The 26134-nt window shown below is 34.3% G+C and overlaps 1 protein-coding gene across 6 annotated transcripts; it reads left to right on the forward strand.

Annotated features, from left to right (window-relative positions):
* The first annotated feature begins 5070 nt into the window (after nucleotides 1-5070).
* On the forward strand, nucleotides 5071-25884 carry LOC149800338 (uncharacterized). 6 transcript variants are annotated; one of them, XM_089959936.1, is made up of 11 exons: nucleotides 5071-5208; nucleotides 7163-7265; nucleotides 7590-7615; nucleotides 10242-10329; nucleotides 11448-11473; nucleotides 12236-12322; nucleotides 13218-13325; nucleotides 14360-14561; nucleotides 15227-15310; nucleotides 16133-16222; nucleotides 25249-25884. In XM_089959936.1, the coding sequence occupies exons 2-11, from the start codon at nucleotides 7221-7223 to the stop codon at nucleotides 25519-25521; spliced, it is 1029 nt and encodes a 342-aa protein (XP_089816062.1). In that variant the 5' UTR covers nucleotides 5071-5208; nucleotides 7163-7220; the 3' UTR covers nucleotides 25522-25884. The 6 variants fall into 6 exon arrangements, with proteins under 6 accessions (XP_089816062.1, XP_089816063.1, XP_089816065.1 ...); XM_089959939.1 differs by having other exon boundaries at nucleotides 5075-5208; nucleotides 7197-7265; XM_089959938.1 differs by having other exon boundaries at nucleotides 5120-5139.
* The last annotated feature ends 250 nt before the right edge of the window (nucleotides 25885-26134 follow it).

A 26134-nucleotide genomic window follows, 5' to 3' on the forward strand; every position in this document is an offset into this window, starting at 1 on the left:
CATAAACCCAAAGCCCTTTTCAGGGCCAGCCATATTTCTCGAAAAGAGAATGACTTTTCAATTGCCTACCCTTTTTTAAATTTTTAAAAAAAAATAAAAATAAATCCCATATTCAATTCCCCTTGTCCCTAAACAAGCCCAAACTCTATTCCCATGTTAAATTCCCTTTGTACGTAAAGTGGCCCACGATTTATTCCCATGTTAATTCCCCTTGTACGTAGATTTGCCCACGATTTTTCGCCATGTTAAATTTCCATTGTACGTAGATTTGCCCAGGGGGGTCTGTAATGCTAATTCCCATTGTACGTAGGGTGCCCCTATTCACTACTAATGTCTAGCACTGGGGCCTCATGCTGCAGACATATAGCATGATGTCCCACCCAGTCACATTATCCTGACACCAGGCCGACCAGTCCTAATACTAACCTTCTTAAGGCTGAGCGCCTAGCGAGACAGCTGTTACTACCGTTTTTATAAGTCTCAGATGTGACTCGGCCGGGGTTCGAATCCGCTACTTCCCGCATCCGAAGCGGACGCTCTAACCACTAGGCCACCATTGATGCTCAATGTGATCTGTATGTCGGAGTATTAGATTGTATTATGTTGCGTTAAAAGCATATATTCTTATTATTAGTTTTTTGCATTAAGCTGAACTTGGTTGTACTTAACCCTTGTAGGCAACTGCATATATGGATTTACTTTATGTTTATAGCTATCTGTATGCAGCTTTAAATATTCAGCCTGTAGAACCTGCATTTCGAACTTGCATTTATAATCTCTGTGGTGGAAGTCCTTGGACTCTGTGATCTTAAACTAAGAAATATATAGGATCAAAAGCAACAAATTTAGTAAACTGCAACAAATAATTTAGTATTAAAGAATGCAAAGTGAAAATTTAAAAATGACTTACAGTACTGTGATTTAAATCTCAAAGAGTCGTAACGTTTGTTTATACTTCCAAAAGTATACAATTTTCCGAATGAATTCCTTTGATATTGGGAACGAATTCCAATCTTTATTCTGGTGATTTACAAATACTCTGGAATATTGTTGATATGCAAACAGTCCTAATCTAGCATAATGATACACTCCAAAATCTCTCTAAATATATTTTGAATAATCGCAAAATAGTGATTTAGTCCTAAAATTTTACTAAACACTTTTTATTTCCAACAAATAAATAAAATAAATAAATCCTCTCAAATGTTCAATGAAATTCAACCAAAACTGACTAATTCCTTTACATATTGTTAAGTTACGAATAAATGTTGTAAACATCCTTAATATAAAACCCAAAACAGAATAAGACGATCTGTGTGAAGATCAAAAGTTCATTACCAGAACATCCTAAGATGTAAACATGTTTATGTCATTCATTTATATTTTAGCAAGAAACATGACCTATATTAGGGAAACCATGAATTCCCAACAATCATGAACAAAACTAAATTAAATACAGTTTAGATATACAGAAAAGAAGTATTTCAAAGAGAGTTTGTATCACCTTTTCATTTCACCCTAGCTCGTTATGCTAGTAGGACTGTTTTTGGTAGAATCTCTCTACGTTTGGTTCATCATTGGTACCTCGTCTTAAATCAAGTCAAACTGTACCTTAGAAGAGATAAACTAACCTAAGTTATACTGTTAATACTGTTTCGTTTTGGTTAATGTTACTGAAACTTCACGGAAATATTTATTATATTCGCCGTTGAATGTATGCTTCTTAATTGTGTCCTGAATGAATCTCCAGATTTTCGGTCATATATAAATTTAAACTGAGCCTAATCTTACATCTTATTTCTTCTTTTGGTGAAAGGCTTACTAACGTATCCTCCATTGTTGTCGTCATTTGTTTTTGAATCGGTAAAAGAAGTAGCTATGTCTTAATCACCAATCTATTTTACCTTGACCATGAGCCGAGCAAACCCGAAATCGAAATATGTCGAAATACTCATTGGTGATCCACAAAATAAAGCATTTCACATGTATATTGTATTTTAGTAGTTCAATTTAAACTCTCTAGTTAATAATGTATAACTAACTGAAACAAATTATTATAATTAAATGATATTGCAAGATGCTTGATAAAGAAACTATATACTTCACCAATATAATTTATAATATGAAGATTATTATGAGACTGATTGTAATAATAGTGGGAGTTGGTTGGGAGTTTTTATTTTATATATAACTCCCTTCAAAATACAATCATATTAATACCATATTTCAATATATATAACTGACCTTTTCTTTCATATTTCAACTGTCAGTAAAATAAACGACCAAGCTTCCTTGTCTTGATCAATTTGTTATTTACTTCAATGAGGCACCAGGATGTCATCTGTTCTATGCTAGTCCTTGGTTGTCTCTCTTGAAATACGGAGATCGTATATTAACTTCGTTGCGCATCCTGGACCGTTTGTTATAGAGTATCTTGAGAAACGGTGATGTTATATTTAACTGGTTGCCTATCATAACTGTCCTGTATTTTAACTTTCTGCAAATCTGAGATGGTATCTTCTCTCAGTCCGTACATATGTATTGCTGTAGACTGCCCTTGCAGCTCCAAGAAAGATCAATATATTTTTCTTTCGAAATTCGTAATCAAACTTACATTCTTATATGCCACATTTAGTGCGTCAAACATATCTTAAAACAGAAAATGGACAGATGGATCAGTAGTACATGTTTCATACTTTCGTACTTTGTTATCTGGGTTTAAAATAATGAAGATTCTGTTTTCAGATGACTCCTGAAAAAACATAGTACTTGTATATCTGCTTTTGAATAATGCCTGGAAATAACCAAGGACTCGTTTTCCATCCGGAAAAAGCCGATCAAGTTTGTCTCCGCTTACAGATCAGTGCTATATTTTTGTGTGTTTTTGGCCTATTTCGGTAAAGGGCTTTCTCGCACTGCAATTAAACTTTGGCATACATAGCAACTGCTTTGTATAACCAGACTACTTAGCAACTCTGTGAATAATAGTTTGTTCGTGTCACTATGCAGTTTCCTTCAATGCAAACTTGATTAATATGCGGTCTAGGAAATATATAGTGTTTAATACTTTCAGATCAATAGCAGGTAGAGCTAAAGTCAGCCCATCCGCTAAACACATATCCACAGCGTTTAACAAAGCCCCTTCTGTTGAAACATGCCATGGGATTTAAATTTTGTAAACTTAAAGTGTTATTTCCCTCTCATATGCCTAGTAGCATTTGGATGTTCATTTGACTTAAACAAGGAACCTAGCAAATATTTATGAACACTTTCATATTTTAAGAAATTGTTTGTTTGGTAAGAAGATATAAAGATGAACTGTCCGTATAATGGAGTTCACTATTGAATAGGTCAAATTAATGTATTACAAACGATTGTCAAACATTGTATCGTAAACCTAAATGGAACAATACAATGTATATATTGTAGATTTCAGTATATTACACATTGGTATGGGAATTAACAAATTCAGCTTAATAATATAACTTATTCAGATATGAAATGACTTTTCACTTCATTAGATATTAATTGACTGGGTACACGTGTACCGTTAAATCGGTTCAAAATATATAATATTTAGCATTGCTTCAAATGCTCCCCAATAGTGGTGAGATGGAAAAAAGCGATATCTATATCATGGCACAAACTTTATTCAGTATTTGCAAAATCTGTTTGTTCTTGTTTAAACACTGTTATTGTATTATCTAACAATGTTTTCAACTGACTGTATTTGTATTTGAAACTAAATTAATACATTTATTAGCGATAGTGCTGTAATTTGGACAAGACATGGTACCAACGATACATGCAATGCACTTATGGATATTAATTTTACCTCTAAGCATGGCCTTATAGGTAATGGAACATTATGGCATCACATCGTTTGAAACTATTGCTATCTTCATTGTCTTCTAATATATTCAGCTGCAGAGCATGACGAGATGCCTTGGGTTGCTTCATCGATGATTAATAAATTACCTTGCCGGGTTTAGCTCCTGATGGTTTCTTACCTTCTGGACTTGGCACCTGGACTATCACTTTGATAGTGTTGAAAGTTCCATCCTACGCCATATACATATATTCAGTTGTGCAAAGAAAAAGATGAATTCAATGATGGATCAGTATTTATAATTTAACGTTTTCATCCATCTTGATGACTTATCTTCGGGACCACAACCTGAATATTTTGATATAATAAGCTTACCAGCTCATATTTATAGGTAATTGCTGAGCGTAAATGGAGGTATCAATTGACTAACTATAATTTCCACAACCTGAATGACGGTTTTCAAAACTAGGTGTTACCTATCCTTGATATATATTCATAATTAATTCTCGGCGCACAAAAATATTAATTACGATTTTATAAATCACTGTCAACACCATCCGTTTGTATGAAGATGGGTATCTACAACATAAATGAGACATAAATAATTATTATACCCTGCATGAGTTATTACGTGAAATCGTACTTGTTTTTTACGTTTTGTCTTAACTTTTGGAAAAGAAGAAAATAGTCATTGTGAGGTCGTAATCCGTGGCGTTGATGGCACCAACCCAGAGGTATTAGTGTATGCAATACTGTAACAACAAGCACATTGCAAGCAATTTTAAATTTGTTGTCTATATTTGAGGTGAACAGAAATGCTTTACACTGATAAATTGAGCCTGTCTTCCAAAGGTGAAGATTGTTGTATTATAATACAATTTACTGTGAGTCTATACCTCAACAAGGACCGTATGGCTTTGATGATGTTTATATTTATTTCATGGCTATTAAAGTTTATGTTCCTAAGTCAACTTAGTACACTTACACTATTCTCCACGATAATGGGATAACGATGCTACAGTTTCTTTCCTTCTTTCACAATTGTATGTTGTTATTGCTAAATGTGGTATCAGTAGCTGTTTGTATCAAAGTAAATTATGTTGTAGGAACGGATTGAAAAAAGGACATAGAGCAAGCGTTCATATAGCTTGGGAAATCAGCGTGTCAACAATGCAGAACAGGTGATTATCAATGTATTAAACATATACTGTTGAAGGAGATGCACTATACAATAACCGCTCCCTTGACCCAACAAGGAAGTACAATACACAAGTAATGTCTGCCAATTTGCTGAAAGGACTATTGTCTAGGTATTGTTAAGATAATATATTGACGGAGGGTGATGATCAATCATTTACGCTGCCTTCAGTGTTTGTATCGTAAGTACGAATATTGCACAATAGGTCGAGAAGGATAGATATTAATGCAATTAAAAACTATTTTCACTTTAGGTAATGATATAGAATTAGCGTGCTTTTGTGTACCAGACTGTCTGATACATTTACAAGTTAAGTCAACTATAATGTAGGGTATGTAAATCGTATCTGTGTCAATAGATGTAGCTAGTTTTCATACATTAAATCCAATATATGAGATGTTTTTTAAGTACAAGCCTTCCCAAGTTCATGTCGTATGTCTCATCACAGAGAGCTACATTCCCTTTCCTATGCTTCGTTCCCAATTTCACAACCCCAACAATGCTGACCGGATTCGGAAGAGCCTTTCTGACACGCACTTCAGTCGTTGTATATACCTATTTTAAGTAACGATCCTGCCCCTTGAATACCTTGTAAACAACGTGAGTATTATTTTTTATGACATGTATATCTTCTTATCAAGTTACAAAGTTTACAGGGGCCTCGAGTGGTCCAGTGGTCTAAAGCACTCACCGTTCCGGATCACTGCCATCTCACCTCTGTCTGCGTGGGTTCGAGTCCAAGGCTCGGCTAGCGTAGGTACGTGGGAAAGCCTGCCAGTAGCTTCTCGTGGGTCGGTGGTTCTTCCCTGGGTTTTCCAGGGTTTTTCCTTCACCAGTTATACTGGCCGCCATGTATAGCCTACCTTGTGCTGAAAATGGCGTTAAACCCTAGAACAACAACAACAGCAACAAAGTTTACATCTTACTTAGAAACTAGGGGTTGTAAATTTGAGCTTGTACTGGTGTATGCATACATGTAGATACCGAATGAGTAAAGAATGGGTATTCTACAGGTCAAAAAAATATTTGTTGTATTATATACACATTAACATCGTTTTGAGTTAAAGATTATGTTTATATTATACATGTTCACGATCACGGTCTCGGGTATCGTTATCACTTTAAAACGACATTGTCATTTACAACAACAAACAATTAAACATTTGGCACAATCTTTTCAATGTATCTCTGTTTGGAGGAAGGAGGGATCTCACATCATGTTATATTGTGTGTCCAGAATAAAGATGTGTGGGTGATCCTTTGAGCCAGAAGTGAAAAAAAGCATCTAGATTGTTAAGTTGATAATTGCTTTCAACTTTGATGTACTGTATACAACATATATAAATGACATTTATATTTGTCTGACCTATATGTCTCTTCATCCTGGACTGTTGCTGTTTCTATTTTGGACAGTTTCTTGTACTATTAATCATTGTGAATATCAGGTTCACGCGCCTGAATATATAAGCCTAGATGTATCGATTAGTTTCTGTTTAGATCAGGTTCGTGTTCTCCTTTTCCAGGTAATCATAGTTTGACGCGATTGAGTGTAACATTTAGGCCCTTCGGCGTGTTAATAAATTTGCGGTGACAGTTGATTCATGCTCTATAATCATAGTTTGAGTTGCTTCATGCTCTATAATCATAGTTTGAGTACAGATCAGAAGTGTTCTTCAGATAATTAATAGCAAATATAAAAAATATAACGCACGTAGGAAAATGCACTTCATTGTTTCGTATATTTATTAATATAAGATAATGTGAAACATTAACGTTATTTACTTTCCGATGTTAAAGGAAATCAATGTTTGTTTTTGCTGTGGTCTGTCTTTTGTGCGATGTTTGGTTTATGATTTTATGAGTCCATCGCTATGAAGTTTTACATATACATTCGTGTTTTTTTAAAACCAGTTCTGCCCATTTTCATTTTCCTTGTAAGTTCATGTATTCTTACGGGACTTAAACTTTAAAGGCTTATCACTTTTGGGTTAGACTTTGAGTTTTATCATAACGTTTGGAAAGAGGATGGTGTACACTGCTAAATGTATGTCGCAAAATGTTCGCCCTATATTATTGCTTTACATATGTTGTTAATTGCGTGTCTTGTGTCTGTTGTCTGTAATGTTATTCTTCAGATACGGTATTTAAACGGTCAGAGTGTTTGAATAGATCACGGGTAACACACCAAGCACCATGACCAGCATCAACGATGTCGAACAAGAAGCTTTGATCCAACAGGTAAATATAAGGGTCTAGGGAATTAGTATTTACAGTGCATATGTATATCTTTCTGTATCTGATGTATCATAGAAAATTGCTGAATCACGTTCAAAATATGTTATATTTCAACATAAAAATGTGAATATGAAGTGCTTTATTTATTATCATTTCTCAAATGCCACAGCTAAGTATAAAGTTTTAACAAAATATAGCTATTCGGATCCAGAATTTAGTTAGACCGTACGTACCTAGTCATCCTAAAACGTGTTTAGCAGTAACATATATCTTGCTTTTAGCCACTGTTACATATGGTAATACTTTATTATTTTTATATTTTTGCAGCCAGCTGAGGAAACATCTGGAATCTCGTATGTTACGTATACTATCACCTATTAAAGCATATATTCTTCTGTTATAAGCTGTTTGGTTGTTGTGATGCATAATGTGATGGAAAGTGATATCAGATTTCTACAATATCATAGTCATGAAAAATGCGAAATTGTATCTGGTCATACGGATCGTTATTTCTTTTTACGGCAAGAGATAAGGATCGTTGCTCAGAAGCAGCAACATAGAAGGTTTACTGGACCGGGCTTACTGATAAATATCAAAGCCTTTTATGCCCCATGACAGTCCCTTAAATCGCACGTCAGTGCATGATTTACTCGAATCCTTTGTGTGCCCCGCCCCCCCCCCCCATGGTGAACCTTAAGCGAAGATACTATATCAGGTTAGTGAAATGTTAAAAGTGTTGGCACAGTAGTCAATATATGCTAGTTAACAGTTATTCGATTTTTACCGCCTGCAAATGAACCATCTCTCTGTTGTCACTGGGTTACTTAACTATGCATGAAATTGTCGGTGTCATACGAATCTATTGTCATAAACATAGGAACAGAAAAAAAGCAAAACTAGTAAGTTTTTTTAAAACTTAACAACATTTAATAGACATTAATTCAAGGGCGCCACTAAGTCTTATTATTAAGATTATTATTAATAATTGTCACCTCATATGGAAGCATATATATATATATATATATATATATATATATATATATATATATATATATATATATCCTATGTAATAATACGGTCTAAACATGCATTGGTCACGCAGGCAGGATCTAACTAAAGATATCCTGTACATAAAAAATAACAATTTAGAAATGAAATTAAATCATGTAAAAAGATGGGTCTTCTTTTTCCCATTTCACCAGTAAGTATTCATATTATGCGTTTCTTTGGTCCTCATTAGCAACAGGTTAGATTAGATGTGAAGCCAAATACATTACGTCAGCGTTTACTAACATATCGGCCTCGGATATCCAGGGGTATGCGGGGTTATTTCAAGGGGTGAGCGAAAATGTATTTTCTGATTTAACGGAGTTTTGAAGTACAGCTATTATCATGTGGGGATCCGAGGAATTTTTTACAGTTAAGAAGAGGTACACATGCTCGAAATGGCTGGCATCCACTGCTACAAGTAATTTCATGTCAAGAACACTAAATTAAAAGATACTGAAATGCATTTAAACATTAATGAACAAACGAGTGATTTCCCCTAGTAGTCGTGTCAGTAATTTATCCAGCGATAAAAATGAAACGAAAAAAGCCAAAAAAACAAACATTACAATCGACTTTATCTAAGTTGGATAATCTAGGGCATTCTTGAATGAAATTCTTTAATTCCTGACGTTTAATCTAACTGTTGATTTCTCTGAACATTGGGTGCAAGAACCAGGTAGATGTTGCTGGAAGTGTCTTCTTTGTGTATGTAATTGTATGCATAGGAGGCATAGTGAGATTAATAGAGAGCGAGACAACAAAATGAAAGGTAAGTACATTATTCACTGATGAATTGCGAAAGGAAAACAAGGAAAACAATCATTCATTCATAACATGGAAAGACATTCATAATTTTCATCTAACTGAATAATCTCTAAATGCATCGTAGTATAATTTTTATCTTTGTTACAAATTTCGTAACATTTACAATATTTCTACACATCATTTACAACATTAAAAGTTGTGTTCGTCCATTGTAGGTATCATTATAGTTCACACTTTCTAAAGGAAACAAGACAAAGATTAATATTTGGTTCTCGCTTTTGGAGATGTGTTAAGATTATGTGAAGCTACTTGCACCATACCAACACTGTACATAATCGATTTTGTTAATTATTCTTTTATTCTTGTCTTTGTTTTTAATATTTGTTTATATTTCGAAAGCGATTTGCCAGTTTCACTGAACTAATGATTTTGTAAATACAAAGCAAAAGTGTTTACAAACTATATTTCACGACGATAAATAAAGCTGAACGCGGCAAGAAACGAAATAATACAAATTACTAACATATTAAGATATGTAAATGATATATATTTTCGAGTAATATTTCGACATGCACTAGGAAAGGACATTGCTTGTCTTGTGTGTGTTTTGTGATATGAATTCCATGCTTATCTAACTGTATTTTGTTTCTATATTATTTAGTTTAAATATTAGCTAAGAACAATATTGTCTAGATTAGGATCAGCCCAAAAAGAATTCTACATCGGATTTTCTGCCCATATATTGGATATGGAAAAGAGAACGATTGTAACAATCTTGTTAGATAGTGAATTAATGTTGAAAGACGGTATGCTCATTTTTAATACAGGATTTACATCTCTCATCAGGTGTAAAGAGGACAGAGTTTCTAACTGTTATCTTGTAGACAGTAAAACAAAACATTCGGAATGACCATGAGTCATTTGTTATGTTTGAACAGTTGGAACTGTCGACCTTTCATTCTCAGAAATACATATAAATGTATTAATGTTATTTCGCCGTTTTATTAATGCCCAAATTAGGTTAAAAGTTTAGCTGTATTACTAAAATAGAATGTGGTATGTTGGCCAACCACGTACGGCAGATATAATGTACTATGCTGTTGCTATACATGTCCTTATCGTGAGTAACCTTCTGATGGAGTTTTGTGCACCACCCTTATCTAGGAGTTCCGTCTTTGGCTTTGTGAGCTGCTGCTGGTCCAGTCGAACGAAGCAGAGTTACCATGTTCTAAGACAACCGTTTACCCAGCAGGTACTATGAAAACCAAGCTGCTTCTGTCTTTGCGTATAATAATATTTATATCTTATTTAAAGAGAGGTCTTTATCGTAGTAAATGTAGAGTATGTGCACTTGGTTGTAGTGCCCCGTTTTAAGCATTTCTTAGATTTGTGTGATTACTTGTTTGATTATTGGAATTCGGCGCCATGGAAATATTCCTGGCCCGAACTAATGAGCTAATTAATAGGAGCAAACGTCACGGAGTGAAGTGTTAGTGTGTTTCCATGATGTCCTGGTTCACTAGTAGTGAATTCCGACCAAAACCGAATGAATGTCCCTGTCGTAAAATAGTACATATTAAAATCTAGTGGTATACATTGGTAGCGTGACTGCAAGGACGGTACTTACGGTATTAAACCGGTAAATTACACAAGGGCATAAATAAAAATGGACTTGACAGACACCGTTTATGTCGCCATGTGGGCGAATATGGTGCAGTTACATCGGCGAAATGTGCCTGGAAAGCATACATTGACTGGCCTAAGGTGGCGGAGTTAAAATAGTTCCCATTTTTAGGGAGTACTCATATATGTTCTAAGGCGTGAACGGTTGGTGGTACGGAAACATAATGAAGCCAAAACACGCAGATGTACGGTTGATAGATAGTTGGCAGTTTGGTTTATCTGTGGTCTTGCATTAATTAGAGGAAAATTTAGGTATAGAATGGACACGTCGGGCTTTCTGATTTACAACTGAGGTTGTATGGAAGTCTTTGGAAAGTCGGGTAAACTTATGACTTCTAGCGAGAATCGCGCCAGGGTTTGACAACCGCTCGGTCAAGTAAATATCCATGTGCGTGTAACAATATATATAAATATATATATATATATATATATATATATATATATATATATATATATATATATATATATATATATATATATATATATATATATATATATATATATATATATATATATATATATATATATATATTCGTGTCGTCAATATAATCCTCCATTATGTACCATTAAAGGGACTAACATTGCCGCGATATTATAAGTCGTGTGTTACACATCACTCTCATAATCTATTGTAAAATGTTTTAACCGTAATTGCATGGAGCTATTGATATATTTTTATCGTTGCAGAGCGATGACGAGACGCCCGTAAACTTGTAAGTAAATTATTATCTTTACTTATTACCATGTCTATTTTGTGATGATTATAGCTGTATTTTTTACCTTTTTTCTTCTTTTGTATTGATGTTCACTAATCTGAATACAAAGTGTAATTTATAGCATAATCTTTTCTACATGCTACACAATATCGACATGGAACAATACGAAACATATATCTCCACGATTTTTGCATTTGGGTAGGACATATTGGGCATATATAATAGGAATCCTGATTGAATAAACGGTTGAGATAAGAAACAACATAATAAGAAAATGCAATAATGAAGAAAACCAATAATATCTGAAATTGTAATGCTATCAGGTAATAATATATTATGTGTTTCGAATTTCTGACAAGCATATGCTATTAATAACATGCTAAAGTACAATTGTTCTGTTAACCATGGGATATTTGCTTCAATTGATGTTTTATGAGAAATTATTTATTGAGAGTTACTTGGACTTCTCCCAAAATATATAATATAAAGTAGTAAATACAGTAGTAAATGCAAACACTGATTGGTTATCGTGAGCATATAGGAAGATCACTACTGATATTATGAACACATATATCAATATCCTGATATTATGAACACATATGTCAATATCCTGATATCATGAACATATATGTAAATTATAATTCAGGATATGCTCGACATTAATATGCGATAAAAAATCAAATTGGCTATAGGGAAAGACTGACTTTGCTGCCAAGAGTTTCATTATAATTAATTTCATTATGCTTTGTGTATGATTAGAGAAAGAGATGTAACCGATGACACTGACAATGAAGAACTGAGAATGAAATTGAAAGCCGCAGAGAAAGAAAGAGCTGAAAATCAAATGTTTGTATCTTCTTGCAAAATATTACCATGCTATGAATAGAACCAGAAATGTTGCATGCATCATAAAACAGATTATAGTCGATTTTACATTTTCATAAGACTTTTGAAAATTCATTACTGTCCATTGGTAAATAGATTTAATTTAGTACCTAAATGGTGATGAAGTTTCTGTAATGCTTTCTTGGATAACACTTGAAACAAATTATATGTTGGCCAAAGAATGATGGTCCTACCATCAAGGATTTTGTTGTGCGAGAGAGAGAGAGAGAGAGAGAGAGAGAGAGAGAGAGAGAAATAAAGTAGTGACTACGCAAAAAATATGAAGCTATTAATGACCCACGCTCATATTAAAAAGGATATATATTTTGTCCTGTTAGTCATTACCACTGATTCCTGATTGGTAAAAACGTTGATAACGCATGTGTAACAAAAGGCAAATGCTGAAAGAGATGAAATTATAGTTACTATATATATAGTACATATGAAATTTCATTTTGATTTGTAATCTGTATGGAGCCGTTCTTATCGCTATGCATCATATCTGTTACAGCGATAGAGGTAGTAAAGAAACACGACAGTCATATAATTTGCTTGAATCATGAAGATTTGCAGCTGTCAATTTAAAAGTAGTCGATTTGAGGTATTGAGATATATAATTTTATTGATAGTCATATATTGCTAGTGTTTGATATTTAATGTCGCTTTGCTTTTAAAATTAAAAATAGCATGAGATAAATGTATGTAATGATAAGTTCATGACAGGACAATCAATAGACAAGAGGAGATAATAGCACAGCTTCGTTTCCGCAACTATTGTGATAGCAACAATTACCATTTACGACATTATGTTCGTAAGTGATATTTACAAATTTCTTTTAATTTTTCTTAATGACAGGATAACCAGTGAACAAGAGGAGGTGATAGCGCAGCTCCATTTCAAAATCTCCTCATTAGAGCACCAATTTGAAGAAGTGAAGAAAGAAAAGCAATTGCTTCTCACTAGGTTGGTGTAGATTACTTAGTTGTCATCATATAACTTGTATTATTCAATTCGACTTTGAAAAATAATTTAAGTCAATTAGATTCATTAATATCTTGAGGATTATCGCGTATAAAGTTTGAAGTATTTCATATTTAACAAACAAGCTAATAGCTTTCAAAATTGATATCCATTAATAAGATGATACCCTTTAAACTGAATTGGTATCAACAAAATGTATGCCTTGATATATGAATACTTTCATATATAAACATACTTTCCTGTGAGATGTCTGAACATAGTTCCTATTCCCATTTTGCACAATATACCTGATTAATTGTTTCAGGATTATTTTAAATAATACTTATGCCACATGGTTTTATACATTAAAGCTTATGAGCTTGAGCGAATGTTTCACTGAGTCTACTCGTATAATGGACAAATGAGACAGCTTAGTCAATTTACTTCTGACCACAAGTCCCTGATAAGTGTAACAAGGATTGTGTACAGTTTAAATTCTTTAATATATTTTCTGTTACAAGATTATTTTCTGCTCCAATGACTATTATTTATACAAATTCTTTTTGCACATTATTTCACAGACCCATGCTGTTATTATATAGCAAGAATAATGATAAATATCTACTGCAGTTCCACTGATTACCCTGCAGAGATATGGCGAGTAAAGTGCTGAAGCTGATTGATTGCACCCATATATCGTAAAGCAAACGTTCATTTGTCAAACTGAACATGTATATGCATTCTGGTTTGGTACGTACGAAAAGAATACATATCTTGTACGTGTTGATAAAAGTGATTGCTATTGCTGATGATCCAAACATGCAAGATTGATTTTCACATATAATATGATCTATTTTAGATTCTTTTCTTTATGTCCTATTCTGAGTTCATTGCTGCAATGCACATAACGTTTTTAAAACATGTGTGGAACTTGTTTTCTGTTTTATAAAAAGCTCGTCTGAATGAATAAAATAACTACCTAGAAACATTTCCAAATATGACCGTGTTTTGAAACACAATTATTTGTATACCCCTAGGCTCAGTCAGATGAGCTCAGTGCAACTTACAGAAGGTAATCCTAACATCGCAGATCTCAGTGACCCCAATCGTCCGGACAAAGTAGCAGAACAGTTTTCAGAACTTTACGATAACCTATGGACAGACAGTTACCAAGTGTTGTGCGAAAGTCGAGGCCAACAGGAGGAGAAAGTTATTAACGTTTTGCTGAACATAATTTTGGTAAATCTTGTTATCGCTCTGTCTTTAAATATTCAATATATATATATATATATATATATATATATATATATATATATATATATATATATATATATATATATATATATATATATATATTCGCATGACGTGTTTGAAAATGTATAAAAGGATATGTCAAAACGATGTTTTCTCATAGATTTAGCAGATTCTATTTGACATTTTGGCAACATAGTTGTTTTATGCTTGCGTTTGTAAAGTCTGTTTAATTTTGTTACAAATAACGGTTATTCTTTTAGATTTTATAGAGAATATTTTGTATTCGTTGTCTTGTTCCAATCTTGATGTAGCTGACGAAAACGGGAAATCACCAATTTGTTACATATAGGATAGTTACACCCTTTGATTCATTTGACATTCCTCGCTCTTAACGATAGACGTAAAGGGTAATTCATTTATTTGATATTATATTTAGAATTTAAAGGTGTGGCTCAGAACTATGTTGTCATTGGTATCGTTTATATCAAGGAAGAGAAGTTAGCAACAATAACTTTACTCACCGAAATCTTTACTTGTGTTAAGCTGTATTGTAAAGGATATATTGTTTTACTGTTAGTAGACAAATGCGTGTGACTATTGCTCTATAGTATTGCAACTGTTTGTTGATATACAGTTTCCTTCGTTTGCAGGCAGTGTATGAGAAATGTAAAAGTCACGTCGAAAACCAAAATAGACAGATAATTAAATCTATGTGCATGTTTACTGGAGTGGAGGTAACTAGGTGTAATTAAATCTTCAAAGATATATTCGTCTCAAACATACATTATTTCATATGCTTAAGGCATCCCAGGTAATGAGAAAAACAGTAAAAGTATTTAGGAAGGCTTTTTAATACAACGGCCAAAGTAGAGAGACTTGAAATGAACATTATATTGCAGTGGCGGTGCAAGGGTTTGAGGCTCCCTGGGGCAATGTTCTTAATGGCGCCTCTACCAAGGTGAATTAGGGAAATGTTCATTTATAGCAAATTTATTTTACCAGTTGCAAACGTGACCCCTAAATAAATTAAAGTTTGTGAAGAATTCACTGCATTGCACGAATGTTAATGCTTAACACTACGAACAGTTTTATCTGAACGAAATAAGAAAAATGTTTCAGATGGCACCCTTTACCTGAATCTAAATTGCCATACCTAACCTTGCACCTTGACTGTTATATTGTCCTTTTAAATATTTGTTCAAAGCTCATTAAACTATAGAGATAGAATTAATACACTAAATGACAAATCTTTTATTTACTTAAGAAAAGTAATTAGGTTTCCATTGTTTGTACATGGAGCAGATGTGGCTAAAATTCCAATACATAACACTATCATATATCATTCAAGTCTTGAATCTAATATGTAACACACTATAATCAGTTAAGATATAAAACTTGTAATTGTACAGGGATGAAATCAACCTTATTGTTGTGATGCCATTACATTAAATCTTAAAACTTCATGACATGACCATATCAGCTCGTGGATAAAGTTCTTTATTTCAAATAGTTGAACGCAAACTTCATGCTATTTACTTTTGGTTTAACAATGCTAGGTTGGAGAATCGATCATTCGAGAGTCTATGCATAATCTCCGCAACTTCAGAGCCAAGCATTTTTCTTCTGCCATGGTTGACATTAGAAAGGTATGTAGACAAATCTTGCACAAGAGATCAGATTATATGAAGGCTTTTGATGAAGATATTGTTTCGAATTGTAAACTAGGAAAGCATGTACCGGAAACCATATAACAGTAGATAGAAGCATAACACATTTAAAACTAGTTGTCCCGTAAATCTGTAATGTTTAAAATATTTAGATACGAACCAGAATACTTATAACCATATTAATATAATAATCAGAAGCTTTAATTGTAATATGGAAATAACTTGCAAATTTTTATTTCCTAATAGGTGGTATAGTGGGGCATATGTAAGCCAAACGAAACTTGCATGCTAAAGAGGTCGAAACGATTATAGAACTAAACGGGAACGAACAAAGGAGTCATGTTGTTTGATCGGTAAACGGAAACAGTGTTACGAAGTGATTGACCTCAATGGAGGCAGTGTTGTAAGAATATTTGTATTAGTTGATCTCAACGGATACAGCATTATCAAACTTTATAGGGCATGACTGGAGCTGACGCTGTATGTTTAACATGTATAATAATATTTAGAGGTCGATCGAGGATGTATTATTGGAGTTTATGTTTGAAACTCTTATAGGGATCTACGGGAAATCCTATGTTAAAACTGTTCACTGGTTTAATATGTTGGAAGCATCTAAGATGTCTATGGTAAATGTATTACAGTTTGCAGACACACAAGCACATACATACACCTACTACACCTACTATCTATCACCCAATATTTTGTGTAGGCACGTACCGAATATCTTGAAGAAAAATATAGGAGTGTTTATACACGCATCGTACTTAAAAATACAAATAGTCTATCATACAAAAGAGGGCAGGATGTAAACGAAGATAAAAACTATACAAACGATAACGCATACATGCAAAGGATAGGAATGGTTTTAGACACACTATGGGCTAAAAAAAACATGCTGTACACAATCCATCTAATCTTGACGTTAACTGTATTCCATACGTATGTAGCTGAAACAACGGTTATAATTGTGAACTTAATTTATGGGGGTGGCTTCGTTAAAGAGAAGTTCGTTTCCAGTTAGAAGCAACAAATATGTCTTATGCTTCCCGAACGCCTCTTTAGGATCCTGTTTGTCTATTATTACGTGTTGAAAAAATATTTATGTTGCGTCAAAGATGCGTCTTTAAAAGCATGCAATATTCGAGTTACCGGCGGTTTTACAATGAATGACATCGTACGAAAAGCAGATATCTTCTAAACCTTGTCATTGATGTCAAGTGACCCATTGGTACTTGGGATACATATTTGTTGTTTTTTAAAAATTCACTGAAGAAGTGTTTCCAAAAAATAATTCCATGGGAAGTTTCCTATGAAGAACAGAACATTTCCTTTAAGATCTATCTTTTATATTAATATTGACCATTTAAAACATGATTTACTGACAGGAATATCACGAGGATGTAAGCATTATTGATGAAAGGGCTACTCATTTCATTGTTCGTCGTTGACACATATGATGTGCAATGTGATGGTACTCGATCGGTATACTTCTGAGAGTTTTGTCCAGTTTCACAGCCAGGATCAGTTTTGCCCAACAGTTCATGAACTTGCTCGTTCAGGATATCGACGATGAAAGTGTTTTATGCAGCGTTGATATCCAGGACTTCTTTGACTTCTACAAAGGTTACCTCCTAAAGAACGTCGTTATCCAATCGTATTGACTGAGGTGATTTGGTTGGGAAACTACACGAGATGTTGTTGGGAAATACAAAACTGGAACTGCCAGATCGAATGTAAAATAAGTTTGACCGTTCATATTACGATTGTTCTCGTTCCCTAGGAGTCAATGAACAATGATTTTTCAACGTTCGAATTTTGGGCTGCTGTTGTGACTGGAACAGTAGTTACGGGAGTTAACGACGCTGCCGTTGTTGTTTCGGTCGGTATTATGCTGCAAAGAAGGACTGAAAATAATATGATATATGCAACTGCTGGGGAAAATTTTCCTCTCCCTGTTACAATGTCAGATTTCTAATCGCTGTTCTGATAACACTTCACAAAGTTTTTGCAGAATAAAAGACGAATTTATTTTAAGGATACGTTCTCCACACCTCACTCACATGACATTTTAATATTTGCAGGGAGAAACTCTGAGAAGGTGAGGTAGTTGATCTGTTCACTAGCAAAGCGATCACCTCTTCGTCTTTTTATGATTCTTGATTTGTAAAGGTGCAGTCCAAGAATCAAACCTAAGTGGATATACTCTCTAACTGATTTTCACTTCTTCAAGTCTCAGGCTGCGCAATTGGTATTCAGTCAAGAATTATTTGGATATCTTCTTTCCGTGTCACCAGTTGTAACTCAGATATTAAAAATGTTTGGTTTAGCACTTCCTCCTCCCTATCTTCCAAGTTATAGACAGGAGGATCACGTCCATGCACTTGTCTATTGGCACGAAACAATTCTGAGCTAAAGTTAGGTACATAACCTTTGTCAACAGTACGTATGCTTTTTCAAAATCAAACCAAGTATCAGATGTTTAAGTCTTATATTTTTGGTGGATGACGTTCCAGACAGTTGATCAAACACCATTAAGTATAGTTTAATTGTTGCTTCTTCTAGTGCACATCCGATACTGGTATGGTTGATTGCAAGTTTTCACTACAGTGGCAAAACTTTGATGTAATTAAGAGTGTATTGTAGCGAAAATTGTTTCCTTGTTCTTTTGAAAGCCTCTCATGACATTTGTTTTTCTTCCGGATTTGCAGTGTTCAAACTTATGAATGAGTCTTTGTAGAGCTTGGTTCCGAAATTCGGTGTTCTTTGTTTGTCGACAGCCTTCTTATAATAAGTTTTAAGGCTAACGCTAATTCCAAACTCGTTTTCTAAGTCAAAGGATCAACCCAAGCTGACTTGCAAACATGTCAATGACAGAAAACAAATAATTGTAATCACGATTACACGATGCCAAATGAGCAATATCTATGAACGATGCCAACAACTTTGGTTTGATCTTGGACAATTTTCGTGAAATTGCTGAAGATTGTGTAATGATTTTCCGTACTAATGCGATATTTTTGTTTCTAAAATCGATTTGATCCATAAAAGATTGTAAGTCTTTTTGTAAGTGTTACATGTCAGTGAGAAAATTATGAAGATGCAAATGATATGTGCATTCTTCGTACCAATAACGGAGTTCCAGATACCGTTCGTATGGAACAAAACTTGGCGAAGAACGTTCTTCAGGTATGTTCACACTCAGATTCTTGTATCTTTAAGTTCGTTTCGAAACGTTAGAACAACATTCGTTGACAGTATCACTACTTTCTTTGGATGCTTTTTGGGTGATTATATTTTCGTATTAGAGCATTGGAAATGGTCAGTACTGAGAAAACAGCCTAATGTCTAGATAAACGAGTCCCTTCTTCCTTTTTGTGTATGAAGTTTGTTCCTTGAGATAAGCATGGAGTGAAGTTCTTTGTGACATTTCTGTTCCAGGAGATAAGGATGGAGTGAACTTCTTCGTGACAATTTTGTTCCAGGAGCACACCGTATCAATTTGGTTACGGACACCACGCGAATTATGAGGTGTTTTCGACTTACGAAATAGTGTCAGTTCTTGTTTGGATAAATCTAGTAAATTATACAACGCACGTTTTCCGTATTGAACATGTGTCTACAGAGAATCCATTTTATAGCTGCATCAGCAGCCGAAATAACAACAAAGGAGAAATTCGTTAAGAGATCGTTTTATTTTTTTCATCAAATTATGAAATACTAGTATTAAATCTGTTTTGGTTGGTACCATCATGAACGGCGAAGAAGCATAAATGTCAGGTCAAACCGTCACTGATAGGCACGATTTTCTTGGGTATAGTTGCAGTACCTCTCTTTCTGGCCGATGTTATTTTTTCCTTAGATTTTGATATTATAGCACCATCCTTCTTCCTTTTGCTTTGCCTTCTGGAAAAGTGTCTGTTTAACTTCAGCATTAAGATCCTATTGTAAGAGTGAACAAATAATGCAATCAAATGATGATCCACTTTCAATAGATTTCAAAACGAGTTGCTGTTTTTTTAATCACCATATATGACGACGCGTCGTTTTATTGCTTACTTTATTATGATGGTGAGATTGAAATGATGTCAAGTGTTAATTTATTACAACGAAAATAAGTGAACCATGTTTGGTATAGTTTTGTTTTAAGAAAGGCGTCAAAGGTAACGTGTAAATGGTAGGACTTCCTTGACACCAATTGTGAAGTGGCAAGTCAAGAAATATCAAATAATCGGGAGTTGCAGGTTTTAACTCATGTGGTGCTTGGGTTTTCATCGTCATAGCCATAATTCAGCCCCGATTGGTCTAACTATCTGGTTAACAGAAGTACATCAAATCACATCAGATTTGTTTATTTGACTATTAAATAATGCTCTATAATGGACACTGATACAGACGGTGTGTAATTGAATAAAAAGCTTGTTTATTTGTCCGTCAAAGTAATCAAACACACACACACACACACACACACACACACACACACACACACACAAACACACACACACACACACACTTCAGTATTTTAAATTATTTGTAATAGTCCAACTTTGAAATTAGAAGTAACGGCACGGAACCTCTTCTTAGCCGTGGTTAGTTGATCTGACCGTTTATACACTTTCAAAATAGTCATTCCTCTAACACCATTAATGTACCAATGATTTAAAATTCAATGCACATTATGTAATTGTTCTTTGCTTCTAAATTGAATATGTTCAACCTTTCTGCGCTGCATTGTCTTATCTGTAGACTAACAATTTCCACTTTGAATTGATTCATGCTCCACCAAAGGGAAAATATTGACTAGAAGAAGACCATCTGACATGTTCCATGAGAGATGATGGAACTTTATACTCTTATTCATGGATCTTCTCACTATAACTCAAACTATACCCTCTCTCCCAGTCCAATGTAGATACATCCAGATTTGGCTATCGTTTCTTGAGCTTGTAATAGCTCTTGATATATTTACTATTATTTTAATATGCTCAGTTGACTATCAAAGTCACAATTGCCACTTAAAACCACAGAAAATGGTTATTTTGCTTGATTTGTAAATCGCGATGTCATTTGGATATCCAGAGGGTTTGTGAGTGCAATGATGACATCCATAAATAAGTACACACACGACATCACTTTTGCCAGTAAATCAGAATGTCGCGCTATATTAGGTTAACTAATAATGTGGCAAGGCACACCTACTGGTTTGCGTTTGATAGTAGAGGACAGACGATTTGATTAGCTTTTTCCTAAAAGGCGATGGACGATCTGACAATTTTGCAAACGCCGTATTGTGTGTTTATCCATTATTTTCACACAATAATATGGCTCTTGACCGGACTGTAAATGTTTTTCATGAACTTAATTTGACCACTTGACTGGAAATATTGCTGAGTGTCAATCATTTGATTTACATTTGGTATGCAATCCTTCATGTTGGTGACTATATTGGTATATGTCATTGCTAGGTCCACCACTACGAAACATACAACACTGAATTGTGGGTGTTGTTCGGTCCATACTCCAAAATGGTAGTCTTTAATATGTGGGCAATTGATACGACAATTGTCGTATTCAAAATAAAAGACACGATCTCCCAAAAGTTTCATTAAATCTTAAACGGACATATTTATCCATGACTACTTCAATTCTGCTGGATCGCTCGTCTCTGCATATGTTCGACTCATGACAATAACGAGAGCTAAAGACATTCGATCGTGGTGATTGTCAATTTTGACGATACAGCTTTTGGTTCTGAGAATTTTCATCCACCAAAAAACACATTGCGTCATTCACGGCCTCCTAAATGAGAAACGTATGTCATGTGAAGAGTGGTTTATGCAATTATTGCTATTAAATGACTGTACGTGTTGAACTGAGTCGAAAAGTTTCGGCAGTGTTAATTCTGATGCTACTCAACTCGATCCAGACAGAAGACTTAAAACCGTCGTGATTAATGGAAAGTCTCAAACGGTCGTCATATATAGTTGGGCAGTGTCGATTCAAGATCTCTAAGAATGTCTCACAATTCTGTTGCCTGCTTCCTTGTGTGGTACTGGATCTTTGAGCTCTTTTAAAATATCACTGTGTGCGTGGAAGTCACTTTAGAGGTCTCTCGAATTTGAACATAATATTCCTGAGCCACCGAATGGCATTCTTTCTTAGTGAATCTTGCCTCTCTTGTTCCTGGGGTAGAGATGGATATTATTGTTTCGGTTCACTATGCCATTTTTGAAAGCACATGCATGCATTTGACTGTGCTAACACTTTACTAGAAGCATGAAGCAAAATTAAAAATCGCTGTCGTCCCTTAACTTATTCCGGTTTCATCTCAGCAGTGTGTGATCAATTCACATTTTGATTTGATTTGACACATTCGCTCCTTGTATAGAGAGAGTTTCTTACCCTATATTAATTCAGCTATTACTGTTTGAAGAGGGAAGAGTCAAAACAAAACTCCATTGTCTTTAGACATTTGAGAAGAGCTATTCGAAAGCATATTTCCATTAAGACTATGGACTACCCAGCTCGAGATATAATTGAAGATGAATGTTACAAGTGTCAAGAGAAAGAATACTAGGCTCTAGAATGTCCACAACGGCAAGGAAAAGAAAACACTACCAACACAGGAGACAATAGAGGCAAAATAAAAATACTTGTTGTTAATGTCAAGAAATTGGTTTTTAGAGTGTTCTAAAAATAGAAGACATGGTGAAAGAGAAGGAGCCACAGGAGGAGGTTGCAGAACTGAAGAATAACTCATGATCGCTAGGATTAAAAAAATGCAACACAAATGGAAGTTGACAAATCCATATAGGACGGAATTGCAAAGAAAGGGATAGATGCTGAAAGAAAAAAGAAGAAGGATGTGGACTTTGTGAAGGTGTTTGAAATTTGTAATTGTGATTTCACGAGAATATACCAAAATAAGTGTGTCTCTCTCTTTTGAATTTGTACCGTTCAGTTTAGGATAGTCTACTGAAACACACTCGCAGTGTTGTTTTCACTCACTTTCTTCTGTTAATTATTGAAAGATTGAACATTTTCTTTTATTCGTATTCTTTTTCCTATCGCTTTCGTTTTCTCTTGCACATGGTTTTGCTGTAGTTTAACAAATACTTGCTTTGATATAATATTGCAACAAACTCTCAAAACATTCCTTCGGTTCTCTCTGAACCCATAATACACTGATAATGATGAAGAAGGAGGTAAAGATAGTATTACTCCTGTATACAATAAGTTCTTGCAAATACGACAGGAAATAAGCCAAAGCTAAACTAAAAGTATCTCCTTTTCGAAGGAGATTATGGGCTATAGCAGAAGTTATTGCACTATCACTCCGAATATACGATGAATCTGCAGCATGCGCACCTCAATGCATCGTCTTCGTTTTATCAGTCATATGTTTTGTATTTGAACTGCTCTGCAATAATAAGACTGATTCTCGCACACTCTCTTTCTCTCTCTCTCTATGTCACACACACACACACACACACACACACACACACACACACATATATATATATAGAGACATATTATCCTATTGTTGTGTCATGAATTCTCAAGACAGTCCAACGATATATATGCTATTGAAGAAGAATCATCTCTAATCGTTACCAACATGTGGTTTGACACTAAACACCTCCTATATGCGATGGCATGGATGGACGGTCATCGTGAAAACTGACATATGGAAATGAAGGATTTATCTGGAGAGACAAGGGTATATGGAAGAAGTCTTAATATTCAGAACGGCAGTTTGAGGAGAAGAACAGTGAATATGTGTCACCTATGTTAACCCTCGTTGGTTAAGTAAAAAACGAAATGGCAATTTTCTGGGCCACATGGATCTAGTGAGCAGATATATATATATATATATATATATATATATATATATATATATATATATATATATATATATATATATATATATATATATATATATATATATATATAATTTATCAAAAACATTAACGACTTTTTGTGTTGTATGTTTGTGCATATCTTGCATATCTCTATATCGACAATTAAATCTTTAAACCACTTACGTCCTTGCTTGAATATCGTAGTGTGCCTCTTTTATGGCATTTCGCGTTTATAAACTTTCTTACCTTTCTATGTATGTATGTATGTATGTATGTATGTATGTATGTATGTATGTATGTATGCAAGTATAGTGTGTACTTATAAAGCTGCTTGTGACTGATATGTGAGGGTGTAGTGAGTATATAAATAATCCTACCTTTTTCTTGTGCTTGAGGGTACCTCTATTTTTCATTCCCTTTTCTATCCCCTTCCCCTTCTTGTATGATGGCATGTTTGTGTGGTTAGTAAGTATTATGTGTGTATAATTACTCCTACCACTTTCTTTGTATACGAACGATTGTAACATAGGAGTTCCTGTAGATCTCTAAGAATTTCTTCAAACATACCCCTCGAATAACACTTTTCGAATTAACATTACATTTCTCGTGGACCCCAATGTCACAACCCTCATGTTAAACCTGCGACACACTGGTAATTCCGTTTTGACTCTATAAACTTTACTTCTTTAGTCTCCATGGAGGTCAACTAATAATATCAATTTTACAATACTGTCCCCCATTAAGGTCAATCACGTTGCACACTGTTATCATGTACATATGAACCATTAATGGAGATAAATCATTATTTCTGGTATATTTCCTGAATTGTACAAGAGCTCATCTGCGTTCTGGTTCCTTTAAGAATGTATATGCCGTGAGGAATAATTACAAAAGGTTTTATATTTCTAATGTGTTTGCGAGAAATGAGTTTGAGTTATTTTGCGGACAAATGCATACACTGCCATAATTATAAACCGCTAATAATATGCATACATATATGACCAATAAATTCTTAATCTGTACGGAGCATACAATTTGTGTCATTAGATAGTTGCTAATATTGGGACTGATACAAAGCTGTGTACCAATGCGTGAATTTAAGCAATGAATAAGTGTGTTCGTGTATACCTTCATCTTTTACAGGTAATAGAAGAATCTTTGCCGAGCATAATTGGTTCCGACGTGTACACTGACTGTCAAGATTACATTGCAGAGTGCACAAAAGTTTGCTGGCTGATGTGCATCAAGTCCCCGCCGATGTACATATCAGCAGGAAAAACAGACAAATTCGACCACAGTTTGTATACAAGCTATACAAAATCTGGAACATGTGTGTCTTACGTAGTCTGGCCTACCTTGTTCCAATACGAAAATGGCCCTATAATGAGAAAAGGTGTTGCACAGGGAACGAACTAAAACAGAACTCTTTTTCCTGGACTGATTTCTAAGCTGTAAGAAAATATGAGTGGGTTCGTGAAAAGATAACCAATAATATTGCGCAACAAATAACTTTTTGAGACTTTCACACCACAAGTAGTTAAGACTATTATCCGTCTAACCGTATATATGTTAGCACGGTCTTTAAAGTAACACAGAAACAACAGGTGGAATACTGTAGTTAACATGACTGAATACGCAACAGATTACGGTATGTACTGACCTAAAGAGTTTGCGACATGGATTATGATTTGTTTCTTCCGACTTCATTAAATATGTTGTCAAAATCACTGTTCTGCCTAGAATACACGGACTGTTTGTAACATTAAGTTATTTCTAAAAAAGGCAAATTATTCTTCATGATATATATATATATATATATATATATATATATATATATATATATATATATATATATATATATATATATATATATATATAGAGAGAGAGAGAGAGAGAGAGAGAGAGAGTGAGGGTTGCTGATCAAAGTTCTTGTATTTTGAATTTTTATTTTTTGTTGAGCAACTGCTATGGTTGGTTGTTGCTTTTCTCAGGTTAGTGATAATGACGCTGTTCGTATATAATGCGCATA

This window comes from Sinohyriopsis cumingii, chromosome 5 (genome assembly GCF_028554795.1).
Source record: "Sinohyriopsis cumingii isolate HCF-2022 chromosome 5, ASM2855479v2, whole genome shotgun sequence".
In the NCBI taxonomy this organism is placed as follows: domain Eukaryota; kingdom Metazoa; phylum Mollusca; class Bivalvia; order Unionida; family Unionidae; genus Sinohyriopsis; species Sinohyriopsis cumingii.